Consider the following 17,694-nt stretch of genomic DNA (forward strand, 5'->3'; position numbering starts at 1 on the left):
CGCTACGTTATGTTGGTTTATCTCGAAGGTTTAATTTCTCAAGAAGAACCGTTACGATGACTTAAACTAATTTACAAATTATTCTTAAACGTTTATTTTGTTAATTTCAACATCTGGAGCTAGCTTGTAAATGTTATGTTTGTACCTTGGAAAGATTTGTCGAATTTTTCATTCAATTCTGCTGGCATCGGTTTAGAAATTCAAACTGTACGGTATTTTGGTTCTAACCTAACAATACGTATCGATGCTATTCCCTTATTCATAAACAAATGAAGCTTAGGAACTCAATTAATCGCTAAATTAATAAAATAGTTACAGCGCCAAAAACGCATTTCTAATCGTCAAAATTAGGGGCAATGTTCGATTGCTGGGTAGGGATATCATCTGGTCGGAAATAGAAAACAAAACACCTTTTTTTCGGCACAAATTTGATCTAAGCCTAAGACCTTTTAGCTTGTCTCAAGATACTGGCCTAACAAGCGAGTTGTCATAGCTTCAAAACCCACCCTGGGAGAGACTGTTATAATAAAAGCGCTAGCCCCGCAATTGTTCTGTATACAAATAGTTGTCCGCAAAGTCTCTGTCCAATTAACACTAAGATCAAGTTTCGACAGCGTAATGTAATATGAAGAGGCAGATAAATGAGTAGGATGATTGTCTGAACGGTACTCTGTCGCAGTGAAAAAATATGACATCGGGTGGTTCAATTTTTTCGAAACCGAGGGGCATTTCAAAGGCGTGCGGCACGTTTTGCGGGACGTATTTTTAAGCGAGATATTTTTCGAATTACATAGACTTACTGGTGTTGAACCATTATTAACAATTTTCGACAAAAATCGTTGCAATCCTCAATCGCTACGATAAGCTATCTTTATAGCCAATAAGTTAGCAATTAAGTTAGTTGTAAGTTTACTTCCCCTTTTCTGACAAGTAGGTTTAAATCCCTACGAATGATAAGTCCTAATTGCGAAAGCAAACAAATCCTAACAATTAAAATTACAAATTTCTAACAGTGTTGAGAAGTCACCATTTGTGATTGGACACACATACTCATTATTCACTAATATTTATCATAAATACTTAAGCTACTAACAAATCCCCCCTTAAAAAAATAAAAAAAAGCGAGATATTCTGTTGAAACGCGCGACTGTCTCGTTACTTCCTAATTACTAGATGTTTAACGATTTCAACACCTAGAAGATTTCTCTCGTCTCTTTTCGCTTAGATTCCACAGAAGAAAAAAATCGTTCGCGTTGTGTCCCGAAATCGTAAAAGTTACGCTACAAAATTAACTATCAAAATCAGGACAAATGTCAGAATATGAAAAGTAAATCAGGACGTTCAAATAGAATCTCGAAATTAGGACATGTCCTGTTAAACCAGGACGGGTGGTATTCCTATTGCATTAAAATCTTAATTTAGGGATATTTCAAATCTCAAAAAACTGCAAAAATAACAAGCTGACAATATGAAAAAACATTAACATTCCGTTTTGTTATGTTCAAAACTAAATATTGATTTTGGACAGTCAATGGTGAACATGATAAAAAATCCATGTTCCTATACGCCTAGATTAAATTAGCTTAGTTATTTCTTTTGAACTTCTATAACAATAAATAATAAGTTGAAAATTACAAAATTCTTTGAAATACTCGCAAAAGAATATTGCTCTACCTGAGTACCTTTTAGTACGGTGTCTAGTAGGAAAACGAAGAATAACAGAAAGAATAACAAAGCTAACGAAACGTACAAGGGAACAAGTTTTATGAGAAGTTAAGTTAAGACGATCTCGCAAAGACTACACACCGAATCCAGATATGTGTAGGGACGTGGAGAGAAATCTGATTACAAGAGAGCGTGAGGTGGTCGACAGGTGGAAGCCGCTCTTCGATGTGCACTTCAAAGGCGGAACTACGGAAGGATGTGGAAGGGAAGTTATCTTAGGAGTACCTACAATTGAAAGCAGTGTCTCAGTTTCCGATATGCTGGAGATCATACGAGAAATTAGCTCACTTAAGAATAAAAGAGCCGCGGGAAAGGACAGATTGTCGGCAGAACTCTAGTCTCTCTAAGGACGGTGATTATTGACGTCGATGAACTCTAAGTGGCAGATGTGTTCACATTCTTGGTAACCGCTGATAGTAACACAAATCAGGAGATCTAGTGACGCATTCAACTTGGATATCGAGCCTGCTTTACTCTTCACAAGATAGAGATGCACCCGGCCGAATACCGAATAACCTTTTTTCCATTATTCGGTGAGACGAATATTCGGCCGAATATTCGGCCGTATATTCGGCTGAATACAACGTTGATCATATGATAACAAAATAACCAAATGGTCATTGTTTGAAGTTTAAATTGTTTCTTTCGCTTTCCAATTGTTCATGTACGAAAACGATTGAAAATTGTCCGAAATATTCCACAAGAAATAATAAATTTTGCGCCTATGGAATAAGGCACGCTAATCCGTGGCGCACCTACTTATGTTCTTATTTGAGTTGTCGTTTAAAAATAATGTTTTTGAAGATTATGGTTAACACAATTTAAAAGTTTGTGTGACAACTACATTTTGAGTGTTTTTGAAAAAAAAAAGAAAAAAATTGCGAGAAATGAACGAGAACTGAGGATGTGACTTTGGCTCGGAAAAAATATACCTCATCCAGACAAGACATGAAATATTGTGTGGAGATTGCGGTTCGTGTTCCGTTTTAATGAGATATATTCCTTTCTAAGCCAAAGTTACAACTTCAGTTTTCGTTTACCCCCGTTCATAAAACTTTGCACTATACTTTTATATTATTTTCTGATAATCATTGGCCACTATTCGGCTTATTCGGCATATTCGACCGAATAATAAACTTACTATTCGGCGAGCCGAATATTCGGCAAAATCCAATTTTTGCTGATATTCGGCCCGAATATTCGGTGCATCTCTATCACAAGACGCTTACGTCGCCACACGAATCCGACGACGTATAAAACCCTGTTTAGAGCAGCGGTTCTCCATGGGCTTCAAACAGTGAACCTGCTCAAGGAGGGTATACGTGCACTGATCGTATCGAACGTAAAGTGTGTTGGACAAAGTACCGAAAACGGGGAGTGGCGCAGATACCTGTGAATGTTGAGATGCCTGGGAAATTAGCAACAAGTAACCCAGGACCGAGTACAGCGGAGTAAAATTGTTGATACGGCCACTACGGATCTAGGCTACTGAAATAAGTAAGCGCTACTGTGTAGCATTTATGCTACATTCCCTCATTTAAGCGCTACTGGATTTGTTGATAGTTGTCTTTTGCAAACGCTTCAAGGCCAATAAGGGAACACCACTCGGGGGTAGATTAGCAGGATCACGCCAACATTTCTCAATGCTAAGCGGATAAATCTTTTTTGTACTCGTTCACTCCTTAAAGTCCAAGTAAACTGATAAGAAAATTAAATCAAACACGCATTTTTCAATAATGGCCCCACAAGTGAGCAGTATAAAGTGTAAAAGTGTAAATTTAAGTTTATTTTAACAACAGCTCAAAGAAAAATTAACAAGTTTTTAACATAGCATCCAAGTCTTTTAAGCCGAATACGTTTTTGAGGTTGAGGAAGAAAATAGCAAGAATTCACAAAGACATAGCTTTTCTAAAGCAATGTGTCAAATACCGATTTACTCCTAAAAGTCATAAGGTTAAAATTGTAATCATTCATTATTTTTCTCATTAAGAAGATGGAAATGGAGTGGATATAAAATAGTTTAAAACTTCTTCATAGTAAACTAAATGCAGTCAATTTAGAGTACTAAACTTGAAACTGGCCAAAGAATTTCCCTTTGGATTCCCAGAATTTTGAAAAATGTAATGTAAAAATTCCAGAACAATATGAGGGGGAAAGAAAACAAAATTGTGTGCAAAAAAGATTAAACAGTTGGTTTTACGCAATAAGAGTAGTAATACGACAACTAAGGTAAAATATATAGATAATTTTGTGGTCAATCGATCTTCGTGCGAAATTTCACAACAGCAACAATCTTTTGAACAAAGGCCTCAACTTTGCTATTTCTTCTAAACCGAATGTTAAGCAAGCTGTCATTGATATTAAAAGTGGGATAAGAAGTTGAAAATTTTTAACCGCACAACTTAGTGAAGTCTTGGATATATTCAAAAAAATTCTACGTCATGTAAATATTGACACAGATTTGAGACGATTAAAGAATTACGTAATAAACCTGTCTTCTCTTTAAAAGCTGACAAAAGGAATAAAGTTAAGATTTTGAACAAAAATGATTACGATGAACAAATGTTGGAGAAAATTAATGATGGCCCATATAGGTAACAGAGAGTAAACCCTCTTGCCGACATGGTGAAAAACTGAAAAAAATTATTGCAGATTGCCAACCTATTTTATACTTTAAAAAGTCTTTGTATTCCAAACCCTTCTCTTCTCAGAATTAAGGGTCTTCCAAAAGTACCAAATCCTGGTAATGTGATGAGAGAGATCGTTTTTGCTGTGGGGGCACCAGCGGAGAAATTGGCAAAATGGTTGGTCATGAAATTCCAATCACTGCCTAACAATTTTCCTAGTCGATCTGTTAAGAGCACAGGAGATTTTGTTGACAACTTAAAATCCTCGTGGGATATCGATACTGACGAGATAATGGTTTCTTTTGATACCACAGCACTCATCCCGAGTGACCTAGAAATAAATCTTTCGGAAGATTGGCTTCTTTCTCAACGATGTGGGAACTCTTGGAAAACTAAAGTATGTAGTTACTTTAAGTTAACACGACTTTGCATGGAAGACAATTATTTTTCATTTCGTGGTAAATTTACAAACAAACAAAACGTGCACCGATTGCGGACTCTCTTTCACCTTTCCTATGTGAACTTTTTTTGGCACATTTGAACTAAAGGAAAAAGACTCCTTACCAGATCGAATGTGGAGATATGTTGATTTTATTTTTCGCATTTTGAAACAGGGGGACTAGAAAAGGTTTTTAGAAATGTTGAATGCTATAAAAACATCCAGTTTACTTTAGAAATTGAACAGAACAACAGACTCCCCATTTTGAATGTAGTCGTTGTCAAAAACTCCAATCATTTTGGATTCGAAATTTTTAGGAAACCCACCCATACAAAACTGGTAATACCTAGCACTGCCAACCACTCCTTCCAACAAAATAAGACTGCTTTTTCACCATATAATTTATATATTCACGTCCTTGACTTAGACTTAAATGGCTGTACGTCCTAAGACTCGGTCCATGGCTGCCTGCCTCCAGTTCAGCGGGCACACGGTACTCTGCAGATCGTGCTCCATCTGGTCCACCCTCTCGCTCGTTGCGCCCCTTGCCTTCTCGTTCCCGCCGGATTTGAAGCGAACACCAATTTTGCAGGGTAGCTATCCGGCATTCTAGCTACATGCCCTGCCCAGCGTATCCTTCCAGCTTCAGCCACTCTGAATACTGGGTTCACCGTAGAGGCGCGCAAGCTCGTGGTTCATCCTACGCCTCCACACTCCGTTCTCCTGCACACCGTCAAAGATGGTTCTTAGCACCCGACGTTCTAAAATTCCGAGTGCTCGCAAGTCCTCCTCGAGCATTGTCCACGTCTCATGCCCGTAGAGAACGACCGGTCTTATTAGCGTTTTGTACAGGATACACTTGGTGCGAAGACTCAGATTTTGCGACCGTAGTTTTTTATGGAGCCCATAGTAGGCACGACTTCCACTGATAACACAGTGCAACAATTTTTTTGCTTTGGCTCCTATGTATGATTTTTTGATGAAGTTTGATGCGAAAATAAATTTCCCTGAGTTTGAACATATTTCAACTTAAGGGGCAACAATGGCGCCATTTTGAATTTTTGAGAAACCGGTAATTTTTGTGGTTTTTTCGACGCCATTTTGTTTTGAGGCCAAATATCAAAATTCTAAGAGTTTGTCCATATATTAGCATCCTTTAACCCACCTTCTGAAAAAAACAGATCTTAAATCGGACAAAAACTGAGCTCAAAACGGTGATTCTACGAAACCGGTTTTGGCATAGTTTTAGTATATTTCACAAAGCAAAATAATATCGATTATTTCTGAGTATTAATGGTAATTCGCTAATATCTTAAAGTGGTAGTCAAATTATATCTTATTTTGAGTAAAAAAGTCTCAGAAATCGAATGGTAGGTGTCTGATCTACGTAAAATGTCAGCAAAATGTCGATTTTGCCCCAATTCCCCTACAATACTAAAATAGGTTTATCGGAGCCCCCTGTTAATCAGTCTTGTCAGCTTCCCCGGGAAGCCGTTTTCGTCGAGAATTTTCAATAACTCTTGTCGGTTTATTGTATCGTATGCGGCTTTAAACTCGACGAAAAGATGGTGTGTAGGGACTCTAAACTTACGGCACTTTTGGAGGATCTGCTGCAGTGTAAAGATTTGGTCAGTCGTAGACCGTCCTTCCATGAAGCCTGCCTGGTAGCTGCCTATAAACCTGCTGGCTAATAGTGACGGGCGTTGGAAGATGACCCGGGAAAACACGTTGTAGGCTGCATTCAGGACTGTAATCGCTCGATAGTTCTCGCAGTCTAGTTTGTCGCCCTTCTTGTATATGGGGCAGATAACCCCTTCGTTCCACTCCTCCGGTAGCTGTTCTGTTTCCCAGATCTTGACGATCAGCCGATGCAGCGAGCTAGCCAGTTTGTCGGGGCTCATCTTAATAAGCTCAGCTCCGATGCCGTCTTTTCCGGCCGCTTTGTTGTTCTTGAGCTGCCGGATCGTATCCCTAACTTCGCTTATTGTTGGGGGTGGCACAACTTCGTCGTTCGTTGCACCGACCACGTCTTCTCCGCTCCTGTTGTGGTCTCCTGCTTGCACGCTATCCAGGTGTTCATCGTAGTGCTGCTTCCACCTTCCATCATCACGTCCTATTTTACCAAAAAAGCGAGTTGTCGAATTGCCTTAAAAATGACCAATGAGCGGTTAAGATTAAAATTGAGCATAGCGTCGAGTGAAACACCGATGTCGTTGACTTGATCCACTCTTTTTATTACATGGCCATCAATCTTATAGTCGTACAGAATAGGCTTCGCAGTGCGATGGAATTTCCTGATCTGGCATTTCGCAATACTGCCTATACGCCAGTTTCTGCGGCACCAACTTACAAAAACATCCAGCAGTCTGTAAATCACGAAAATCATCAACGAATCGAACGGTTAAATACATCCAATATCTAGCAGCAATGCCACAACGTTGAAATAGAGCAAAAACAGATACGGCCTCATTTACTACCTTGTGGTATTCCAGTGTTCAAAACGTGGAGGATAAGCTGGAGTAAAAGATTCCCGAACTAATCACAATTTCAAACAATTTAGACGAGGCAAAAAAATGAGTAATACCCCGATAATTCCTAGTATTTCGTCGATTCCCACGTTTAAACACAGGAAACATTTATGTCTGTATTCAGTTCTGCGGGAATCTTCCTTGTTTGAATGACCGGTTAAATTAATCACTAACTGTAAAACTAAGACTGCTATAATAGATAAGAAGCGGAGAAAACAAATGTATACGAATTGTTCAACACGTCTTCAAATGTTATGTTTATTCAGTTTTGGGTGCTATTGTTCCGCATATAATATTACAAAAGCTGCCGGATTGATGCTTACATAGTGAGTCTTATTTTCTAGCTCTTCAACAACATGGGTTTGGGCTGGTACTTTGTGAGACGGTGTGTTTTTAATCATTTGAATACTTGGTATATAAGTTCAAACTGCATCTCAAATAAGTCCAGATATAAACAATTTGTTTCTGTGCACTTAATTTGTACACAGACGTCGGCTATACCCTAATTTTGTTATTGACAATTACGAAAACCACTGTGTAAATTATTTCCATTGACCCCAAAAAAAGTACAGCTTCACTTATTGTTTACGCATGAGAACAGTGCAAATAATTGGACAGTAATTTGCATAACTGCGGAAAATGTTTGTTTTGTTATTCACTTACCTGTATACATACGCACAGACATACACTAAGCTTGTAAGCTAAACGAGACCATTATCACAGAAATCAGCGTGCTTTTATTTCTTGTTTTAGTACCGGAGAATAAACAGTCACAAAAGGGATCAGTGCACTTCACAGCACAAACATAAACTATCGTGTTTTATCATACTACCGGGAAATGAAATTGTGACTTAAGTGAATAAGGTCCTAGTCTCAGAGCACTTTAATGACACAGATGGAATCCTTCCAAAGGCTATTATTTCAGTTAACGGCTTTAGTAGAAGAAATTCTCGCTTCAAAGCCGAATACACGAAGCTAGAATACACTCTCACGCTGGCTCAGAAAATTATATTGTGGCATCGATTTGCTTTGATTGGTGAGGTAAAAGTTCTTTTATCAACTCACGAAAGGTCATCAGAAAAATTCTCTGTTGTATGGGATTTCTTCAAGTAGTATAAAAATAGGGTGCTAATTGTGTGGAATGCTATTTTCGCCTTGCCTTTTGTTGGTTGAACTGTTTAATTCATGAAGGAAAAAATGTACCGATTCACACAGCGATATTCCAATCTCGCATCCGATACCAACTGCACTGCGGTGCTTAGTCAGATGGGTTCTATTATATGACCTTTTTTATTAGCACCGGAATCGCAATTATTATTGGCTGCTTCCGTTTTATTCGCGCTTTGGCTTTTGACAGGTGCCCAGTTATGTATACATAACATTGGGTGCCTGTTCAACATCATGCCATCTGAAGGACATTCGTTTTGTGAAAGTGTTATTCATCGCTTGAAACCTAGTGCTATAGTAAGGCTGTGGTTTATTGAGCACGTGTTTGTTGTGAGCCACAAAATGCAGGATGTATTCCCGATGAGGAAAAAGTGTTCAAGGAGTGAATCAAAACTTTTTTCACCGACAAAATTCCGGTTGAATGCGGAGTGAGCATTCAATTTTAGCTTTAATCGAATGCCCAATAGGATGAATACCGTAACATCCATCAAATTTGCTAAAAATTTTGATTATTCGAACTTAGTTCATATACATTATATCAGGGGCGACTCGTGGCTGTTGAACCTACCTGTTCAACTAGAAATTATGAAAATCAGAGTTTGAGGAAGTAATTACAATTTTATCCGCGAATAAAAGCAAGTAATTTCCTTTGTTACTATTTAAAAATAAAACTAAAAAATAAGAAAATAAGAGCATGAATTTGGATTTTAGATTCATTTTTTGCCTGACGTCCCCATGTGCATTGCACAGGTTACACCTATGGACGAGTCGCCCCTGCATTATATAGTTACAGTATGACCAAAAGTTCAACAGTATGAAATTACTAATTTTTATATATTCTAATTCTTGAACTTTTGCAGTGGTGTCGGGACCACCTGTGCAACATGTGCACTGCACAGATACCCTATCCGTGTTTGCGAAGCTTAAGGCACCGGTGCCGATAATAACATTTATAACCGATAATTATACGTTCTAAATTTTTGTCAATGTTCCGGTGATATTTGTATTAGTATTAGTAGCCATTAGGACAATTTATTTTATGTCTGTTGGTAATAGTAAATAAATAAATAAATAAATAAATAATAACCGATTTATAACACTGACACTGGCTTCAGTGTTTCAAGTTTCACCCTTCGTGTCGTCTGTCTAACACTAACACTTAGTGGTGGTAGCAAGAAACGTCGTATCGTGTTGTTATGCGAAAACCGCACCCGTGCAGCACGGTTCAGTTTTTATACCATGGCTGACTATACCGGGCCTCTGTCCATCCTAACGAATATCGCCAAATTCCCTGGAAAGAACTTTCATACGTTACTTACACCAGTTTTATTATAATAGGGACTTTGTTTTGTTAGAAGGACTACTGTACTGTAAATTTCAGATTGAAGGAAGGGTACGTGGTAGGGAGGCTGAGAATAAACCCATGCTAAAGTCCTTTGACAACCTAATAGCCTGATTCTACTAAGATTCGAACCCACGATCACCCGCTTACCAAAGCGGACTCTGTAACCTTGCGGCTACGGAGCTCCAAATATGCCGAAAGAATAACAAATATGTCGGAAATTTTACAAAATGAAAATTAAATGCAAAAAAAAAAAATACTTCGGTTAATCGAATTTAAAACTCCGAATAATCGATTCCGACCTGTAATAAGTTTGTCTTTCCCAAAAAAATATACTGCAGTTTTGAAAAATGAGCTGTTTTATTTAGGATAATTGTTTTTGTCAAAAAAATTTTTCAAGGTGTATTTTTTTTTTCAAAAAAGCTACTAATAGCGTAACACCTTCAACCCACAGGATCATCTGTGCTAAATTTCAGCCGAATCAAAAATGACAATTGCAAAAAAAAAGATAAAATTGAAACATTTTTTATGGAATTTCTCCCATGCGGCACCAACTTTAAAAAAAAAATGTAACACCACCTTGAAATTTTCAGGAAAGTTTCGAAATTTGGTCAGAAATATTTGTCACTTTTAGGATTTTTCAGTGCCCCAGAACATAGATTTTCAACATATTGTTTTGAATAGTTACTACTGAAAAAAAATTCTCAAAAAAATATTTTCGTAAACCACAACTTAGGATTCATCTGCTGTGAAAATTTCATCAAATTCGATGCAATATTTTTAAAGATATTTCTATATAAAAACAGTTTTGACCTTAATTTCAACTAACAATAACAGTTTAAAAACTTACTTAAATTCAATTAAAATTGGAAAATCAACTTCCCGATTGAAACTCTTGAAGTTTTTAATACTTATTTGAAAAAAAAAATAGACATCGCGATTTTTAGTGATCCGCTTAATCGCATTATTTTATTTTGTAAGCGCTGTGATCTCAATATTTGTGTATTATTTACAAGGAATAAGATGGATAAGCAAAAGTCTATATGTGGTAAAATGATTTACTACTAATAGTCAATTCATTTTTTAAACGGTACAGAATCCCGTATTTTTTAGCTATTTTTCTGATTACATTACACCGGATTCTTTTTTTGCACGGTTGCATTTTGTCTTCTTCTATCTTATAATTAAGTTCAACCTGAACGAAATTAATTTCAAAGGATCAGAATCGACGGGAACATTAATTTGACATTGATAGAAACTTTTTACGGTGTCTACAGGACGAGAAAATCGAAAAATTGTAACCGTGCAAAAAAAGAATCCGGTGTATCAATGTGAGACTTAGGAATAAATTTGTCATCAATGATTACTCCAAAATATTTTAACTCATTTACATATATAATGCAATATTTACGTCTGGTCTAGAGATGGCCGAAAAAATAATAATTTTTTTTGTTTTGTAATGTTTAGTTTAAGTTGTTTGTTTTTGGCCGCAATGAACAGAACAGTGTCATCGGTAAATAAATTTACATCGCCAAACCGTAAAACTCGCTTCATGTCATTAATATATATTACAAACAAAAAAGGCCCTAAAACACTCTCTTGTGGTACACCCAGTGTATTAGGCTAATACTATTAGCAATGGAAACTGATTCAGAATCATAAAAACGAGTCTTATAAGTTCTAGCGGACAAACAGCTTTCAAACCATTTGTATGCTATCCCTACGATACCAAAGCGGTCCAATGTTTGCAACAATAATGGCCTAGAGATTGTTTCAAAAGCGTTTTAGAAACACCGCAAAATAGTTTTTTTTAGCCTCGATTTTCCTTTACTATTTTGCTAACACCAAATTCACTGCAGACTCACAGGAGTGTCGTCCATAAACTGATTGTTCTGGGATTAGCAAATCATTACTGTTCAAATAATGCATCAGTTGGCCTTTAACAGTTAGCTCCGAAAGTTTCTCCCATGTTTGCAATACATTATTGGGTTGGAACTCTTCAGCTTTTTCTGTCCCATTAGTTTTGGGGATAGGAACCACAAGAGATTCGTTACAAACTTCAGGCACATGCCCTGTTTTTTAACAAGGTCCAGCAGGTCGTGTCCAATTACATGAAAATAATCTTGCATTACTTTTGCGTTGACATTGTCGATACCAGCCGATCTTTTCAAAGAGCAACAAATATCTTTCAGCTCTGCAAAAGTAATAGGATGAAAACCATCAAGGTTGCAGTTAGTAAGGACCGGCTGTAGGGTAACGGGGGTATTTTGGCCCGCATGCATATTTTGCCCAAGCAGCAAAACATGTTTCTATTATGAACTTTGTGCATCACAGCAACAAATTCTTATGCGAAACTAAGTTGCAGCTACATTTCAGTTTCATATACAATGACAAAAAAGCGCAGGAGGTGGAGCCAATTGCAATATTTTCGTTGTTTCAACACAAGTTTCAAGAATGAAACCGCAATGTGTGTGAACTTATGCATGGAATTTGATAACAACATGGTAAATGTTGCATGGTAAAATTTCAGCTACGAAGATGTAATGCAATGGTCATTATCAGTTTTTAATTTTATTTCTTCAAATCATCAGCACCTCAGCGTGATAATGAAATTCAAAGTAATTTATCTCATTTCGTTTTAGAGACCCACAATTTTGGATGACTCATAGTCCAAGTACGCAAAAGTTACAACGCAGTAAATAACCTCATCTCAAAAACAAATATAAGGCGAAAGATCGCGCAAAAGTTGCTGTTACATGGCTTCAGAACATGACAGCAACTTTAAGAAGTATTTTTGTGTGTTTGTTTTGTGTATCTCGCAAGCATCACGTTGGCAACCTATATGCTTCACCCACTAGATCCATTCAGTGAAGGTTAGGTTTTCAAATGACGTTTACACGTTTCAACAACAAATCCAACCACGCGAATGACGTTGTTGGTGTAAAGTTTTTTGAAGCAGCGATGCAACTTTAGTTGTTGCTTGTTTCTTTACAACTTCATCGTAGTAACAAAAATGTTTCTTAAAACCTCGGAATTTCATTAGTGGAACAGATGATCACAATTTATTTTTTTATTATGTTTCAATTGTTGCTTGGGTGGCCCACCCGGTAACATTTTACGCATTTTATCTAATAAATTCAATGAATATTAAAAAACTATGCATGCAACATTGAATAACACACCTAAGAATCATACTACACTATAATTTTCGGCGAAAAACTGGCTCTAGGTAATTACTTTGGAATTAGTTCAAACATATTCAAAGTCATGGCTGAGTCACCCCAAAGTCAAGAGGAAGTGGTAATACACAAGTCAACGTCCAGAACCCAAAGTCAAGAGGAAGTGGTAATACACAAGTCAACGTCCAGAAGCTATTGTAACAAAGATGTATGCTTTTAAAACAATTCGTTGTTGTAATCATATCAATAAAATGTCATAGAAACAGTTTGTATACTCTAACATGTTGGAAAAAATTGAAAAAGTGGTTAAACGCATGGTCGAAATATGTTTGCCTCTTTCTGAAGCAAACATATTTTGGCCATGCCAAGTTTTGACATCTCTTTGATTACCGTTTGGTCGTTGCACGTAAACGAAGAAGCAGCTTGTGATAATTTACAGATAATTATTTCTTAATTTATCACATTTAACGATATGAAATTGGATGGGAATGCCTGTCAAACCGCTATAAGCTAAATCATTTAATTTTAGATACCTAAAATTTACAAAAAATCACAGCAGAAGGATTTTCTCCTCAAACCCACTATTTTTGCTCTAAAAATACCGATGATGATCTTAAATATAATTAGTTTGAACTATTTCCATACACGTCTGTAGATTAAAAGGTGGGCCAAAATAAAAATTTGGTGGACCAAAATATGTTTTTAGTACTTCGTAGAAATTTTGGTATTTCTAGGATATTTTTCAATATATTGCATTGTTGAACGGTGTATATTTAAATAGACACTTAGCTTTTAACAATGGTATAATAAAGTAGGTAGTTATGTTGAAAAATTGTGTTTGTTTATAATAAACTGTGCGAACACTTCCCAAAGCTGACCAAAATACCCCCGTTACCCTATAATCTCAACAGATTTATTGACCACATATGTACTTTGATTGATCGATTGAACAATCAACGAAATAACTGTTAAATTTATTTGCAATAACTCGCGCGGATTTTTTTTCAATACCAATAAAAGTTATGGATTATAATGATTACTTTGATAGCTATTGCTTTACATTGATCTTTTTAAAGTTTTCCATAACTCTTTGCCAGTACCTTAGATTATCGGTGTTTATTCACGAGTTGATGAATTGAATTATTCTCAGTGTCAGCCAGTGGTTAAAATTATCAAATGAGTTTCACAACATTGAAACTCAGCTTTTTCGTCGTGTAGGTGATACATATTACCATGACAATCGGTTTCACTATCCGATATGCGATGTAAACAAAAGTGTTCATCGTTACTTGACGTCTCAAAATGAATATAATACCCAACAAGAACGAAACAGAAGATATTAGGATCGGTTCATCTATCAATTCAAAAATAGCAACCGTGAAAATGAAACTCAAAGGCAAAAAATCAATTTCGATTTGAGGTACTGATATTTTTTGAAGTGCAGTTACATTTTTTTTATTTCGAAAATAATCTGAAATGGATAGCAATACCAACTGGAAGCTCTTCTCGTGATAACGATATTATCAAAACTAGGAAGCTTTGTGCAGGTATGGTTATCGTCCATGTGTTTTCAACGTTCTAAAAAGTGCTTCAACATTAAAAACCTTCTTTTAGGGAAGCGTACGCTACAGGAAGTTGCTTTACTGCTGATTGCTCGTGGGCGTTGTCAAATTGATGTTGGGAGCGAATGCAAACATTCCTAAGTCGTTTTGGACATCGGGAATATCATCCGGCATTTCCGTACTAATAATTCTTTTGAAGCGTTTGAGCATGGTTTATTCAAAGATGATGAAATTACTCAGAAGAAACCAAGAATCATCACCAATAGACAGGTCGCTTTGGCTGATCAATTGTTCATGAATTCAAATAATAAGTTTGTGATTATGATTGAACTTATTTATTAGAATTAGAATAAACGTATTAAACATTATAACTTAAATAAATTATATGAATTTTATACTATGATGGCTGCTGTGATTACGTATGAACTGGTCTAGGTCAGTCAGTTGCTTGTCGAATCCCAAGAATTTAATAATATTGCATCTGAGCTCAACGTAATACAAATATTCAGTACAAGTTACTGGCACTGATATTCGTTTTCGTTTCTGTGATGATGATAATGAATTTCAACTTTGACAATATATAAACGAATGTGGACTTTGACTGAGGAATGAATACCAACAAATGTGTTCATCGAAAATCAACATTTCGATTTGTCTAGCGACCGTTTTCTAGCTACAGTTTATGTTTGTGCGTAGAAAGGATATTTGACGCTAAGGTTGGCTTGATATCAGCCTGTTTGAGTTTCTAGGTGGTGATTTTTCTCAGCACTGGTGTCAGCACATTTATTTTCTTGTGCAACTCAGTAACCAATGCTCACTGCGACAATGCATGATTTCGTTTCGTTTACCATGATCAATGACAAAACAGTGGAATGAATTTCAAAGGCCTTATAAATGATATTCAGAGAAGTTTCGGTAATTATCAATTCAAGTAGTGAAAGTTTGTTCAGACACTGTACACCTCACGGTACAGTATAAATTGTCAAATAAGGTTGTTTTGATTTTCACTGTTCTGAAATGATTTTTATTATTGACGTTCAAAATAACGACACGAGTGTTAAAGTTTATTCGGTCGGTGTTCATCGGTTGTTTGGTGTCATGAATATCATTGTTCGCATGAGTAGTATGAGTATCAACATAAAGAAGACTGAAAATTGCTGCTTTAACATGACAGTGAATATTCTCAGCACTGCTCTTTGCTGTTATTTTGATATTGATCGATCTTCCGTTGTATATATATATACACATCTATCCTTTTTCAAACCAATCAATATTGAAATCACCAGCAATTATGTTTAATTTATTCAAATCAACAAAATTTTCCCACCATTTATCTAAAATTTTCGAAAAACGCTGGTCACTTGAACTGGGGGAATGGTAGACAATTCCAAAATTGCTCATCGTCATGTCTCTCTGAACTGGTATTCTCAAAATCCAGTTTCAACAGCAGATTCGCTGCGCTAGAAAAGGCATCCCGTTGCCATCTAGGTGCCGATTTACCTTCAGCTGTGTATGTTTTGCTAGTTTTTAAATAATTTCGGAGATGACATGAATGTTGCTATTTTTTCATTACTTTCGCGGCATTTCGAGGGTTTCTGTAGATATTCGCGGGATTCGCGGCTTCCGTGAAATCGTGATTTTCCACTGTCCCTAATCATCAGGATTAAAACCTTCCCATTTTCCTTCTTCGCTTCATCATCAAGTTTTTCATTGCAACCTGGTGCCATTGTCTAAACGAGGTTGACTGATACCTCGCAACGTTGTAGATAATTACCGATCCAAATTTAAACCACAAATTTCGAGATCAACATTCTCTCCACAGAAAAATTCCTGCGAAACACATGTTAGTATGGTATAGGTATATCTTTTTACTACAAACCTTTTGAAAACATTCCGAACACAGCAAAAGTCCACTTAAACCAACTAATTCCAAGTAACCAGCTGAAATCAACATGAAAATCACTAGAAGAGTTTAAAAGTATATGTTAAAAAAAATATCGTTACAAGATGTATCGATACTGGCAACTCCGTTTAAAAGTACATCGACCGCAAACCGCAGAAATTCAACGTAAATAGCATAAATAGCTTTTATACTTAACGTTTTGATAGCTTTCTTCTTGAGCACGCTTTTATCCGTCCACTGCCATGAGAATGCCGCTACTGCGGATTGACTTTGTTGTCTGCCGTTCGTATTCCAATATCATATCGTCAGTTGAATTCAAGACTGGCACAATTCGAAATTTTGCAGTTTTGAGTTGTTAATGACGAACGATGCTGAAAACTTTTATGTTTCATCTTACAAAGACCTGCTTAAAAATTCACAAACACCCAGAGTTATGTAGCTCAAATCCAAATTATCCTGAAAATAATGATAAAATGAGGTTTTAACTCGTACAGTCCCTCTACAATTATGGGTCAGTCAACGTGTTGTCTGAATGTTCAAAAATGGATATAAAATCGGAAAAGTTATCAACTACGAATGTTTTACTATCTATCTCTGTGTTCTGATGTGTACTTTCGATCAACAATAAGTTTCACTGCAGTTGATGCGTGTAAATCTGTTGGGAAAAAAAATATCACTTACATAGCAAAAGACACAATAATGGGTCACTTTTGGCATTCAATATCATTTAGTCTATAAAATCGTCAAAATACATAACGCAAGTTATCTTATTGTTGTAAAAGCTTGATAATAAGTTATTTTATTCAGTCTTGATGCATTATCATGTAAAAGTAATAAAAATAGCCAAAATATGGACTGACCCACAATTGTGCACCGCAAAATGTAACATAACTACAATTATGGGTCACTTCACTTATTGCACAGAGCAGAATTATAGTTTTTAGTGACATTTTCAACTTTAAATCATTTTAATCGTATAAATGAGGTTACAAGTGAGTTACAAAAAATACCACTGCTAATGAAAATTGTTCAGTTTCGTGAGAATCGACGTATTTGCGTAAAAGTGACCCATTATTGTAGCTGAACCATAACTGTGGAGACACTGTACAACTTGCTCGTGATATGCACATAATAAAGCTGAACAGGTTCAACGTAACTGCGAAGTCTTGAAATTTATAGTTTCCATGAGAATAATTTGAAGGAGCTATTGTCACTGTTTTTC

The 17,694-nt window shown here is 36.3% G+C and overlaps 2 protein-coding genes and 1 long non-coding RNA gene across 3 annotated transcripts in view; 1 reads left to right on the forward strand and 2 right to left on the reverse strand.

Annotated features, from left to right (window-relative positions):
• The window catches only part of LOC129726575 (uncharacterized), a 32,133-nt gene extending 23,589 nt beyond the window's left edge, over positions 1-8,544 (reverse strand). The window contains exon 1 of the mRNA XM_055683448.1: positions 7,983-8,544. Within this exon, the coding sequence (XP_055539423.1) occupies positions 7,983-8,004 (22 nt within the window). The 5' untranslated portion in view covers positions 8,005-8,544. The remainder of the gene's footprint in view (positions 1-7,982) is intronic.
• The window catches only part of LOC129726573 (cytohesin-1), an 80,129-nt gene that overhangs the window by 1,272 nt on the left and 61,163 nt on the right, over positions 1-17,694 (forward strand). The window lies entirely within an intron of this gene.
• LOC129726577 (uncharacterized) lies at positions 15,809-16,674 on the reverse strand. The gene is made up of 3 exons (XR_008728365.1): positions 16,574-16,674; positions 16,449-16,510; positions 15,809-16,399 (listed from the first exon to the last, which is right to left on the reverse strand). It is a non-coding gene; the product is annotated as an uncharacterized LOC129726577 (long non-coding RNA).

The sequence above is a fragment of the Wyeomyia smithii genome, chromosome 3 (genome assembly GCF_029784165.1).
Source record: "Wyeomyia smithii strain HCP4-BCI-WySm-NY-G18 chromosome 3, ASM2978416v1, whole genome shotgun sequence".
Taxonomy (NCBI): domain Eukaryota; kingdom Metazoa; phylum Arthropoda; class Insecta; order Diptera; family Culicidae; genus Wyeomyia; species Wyeomyia smithii.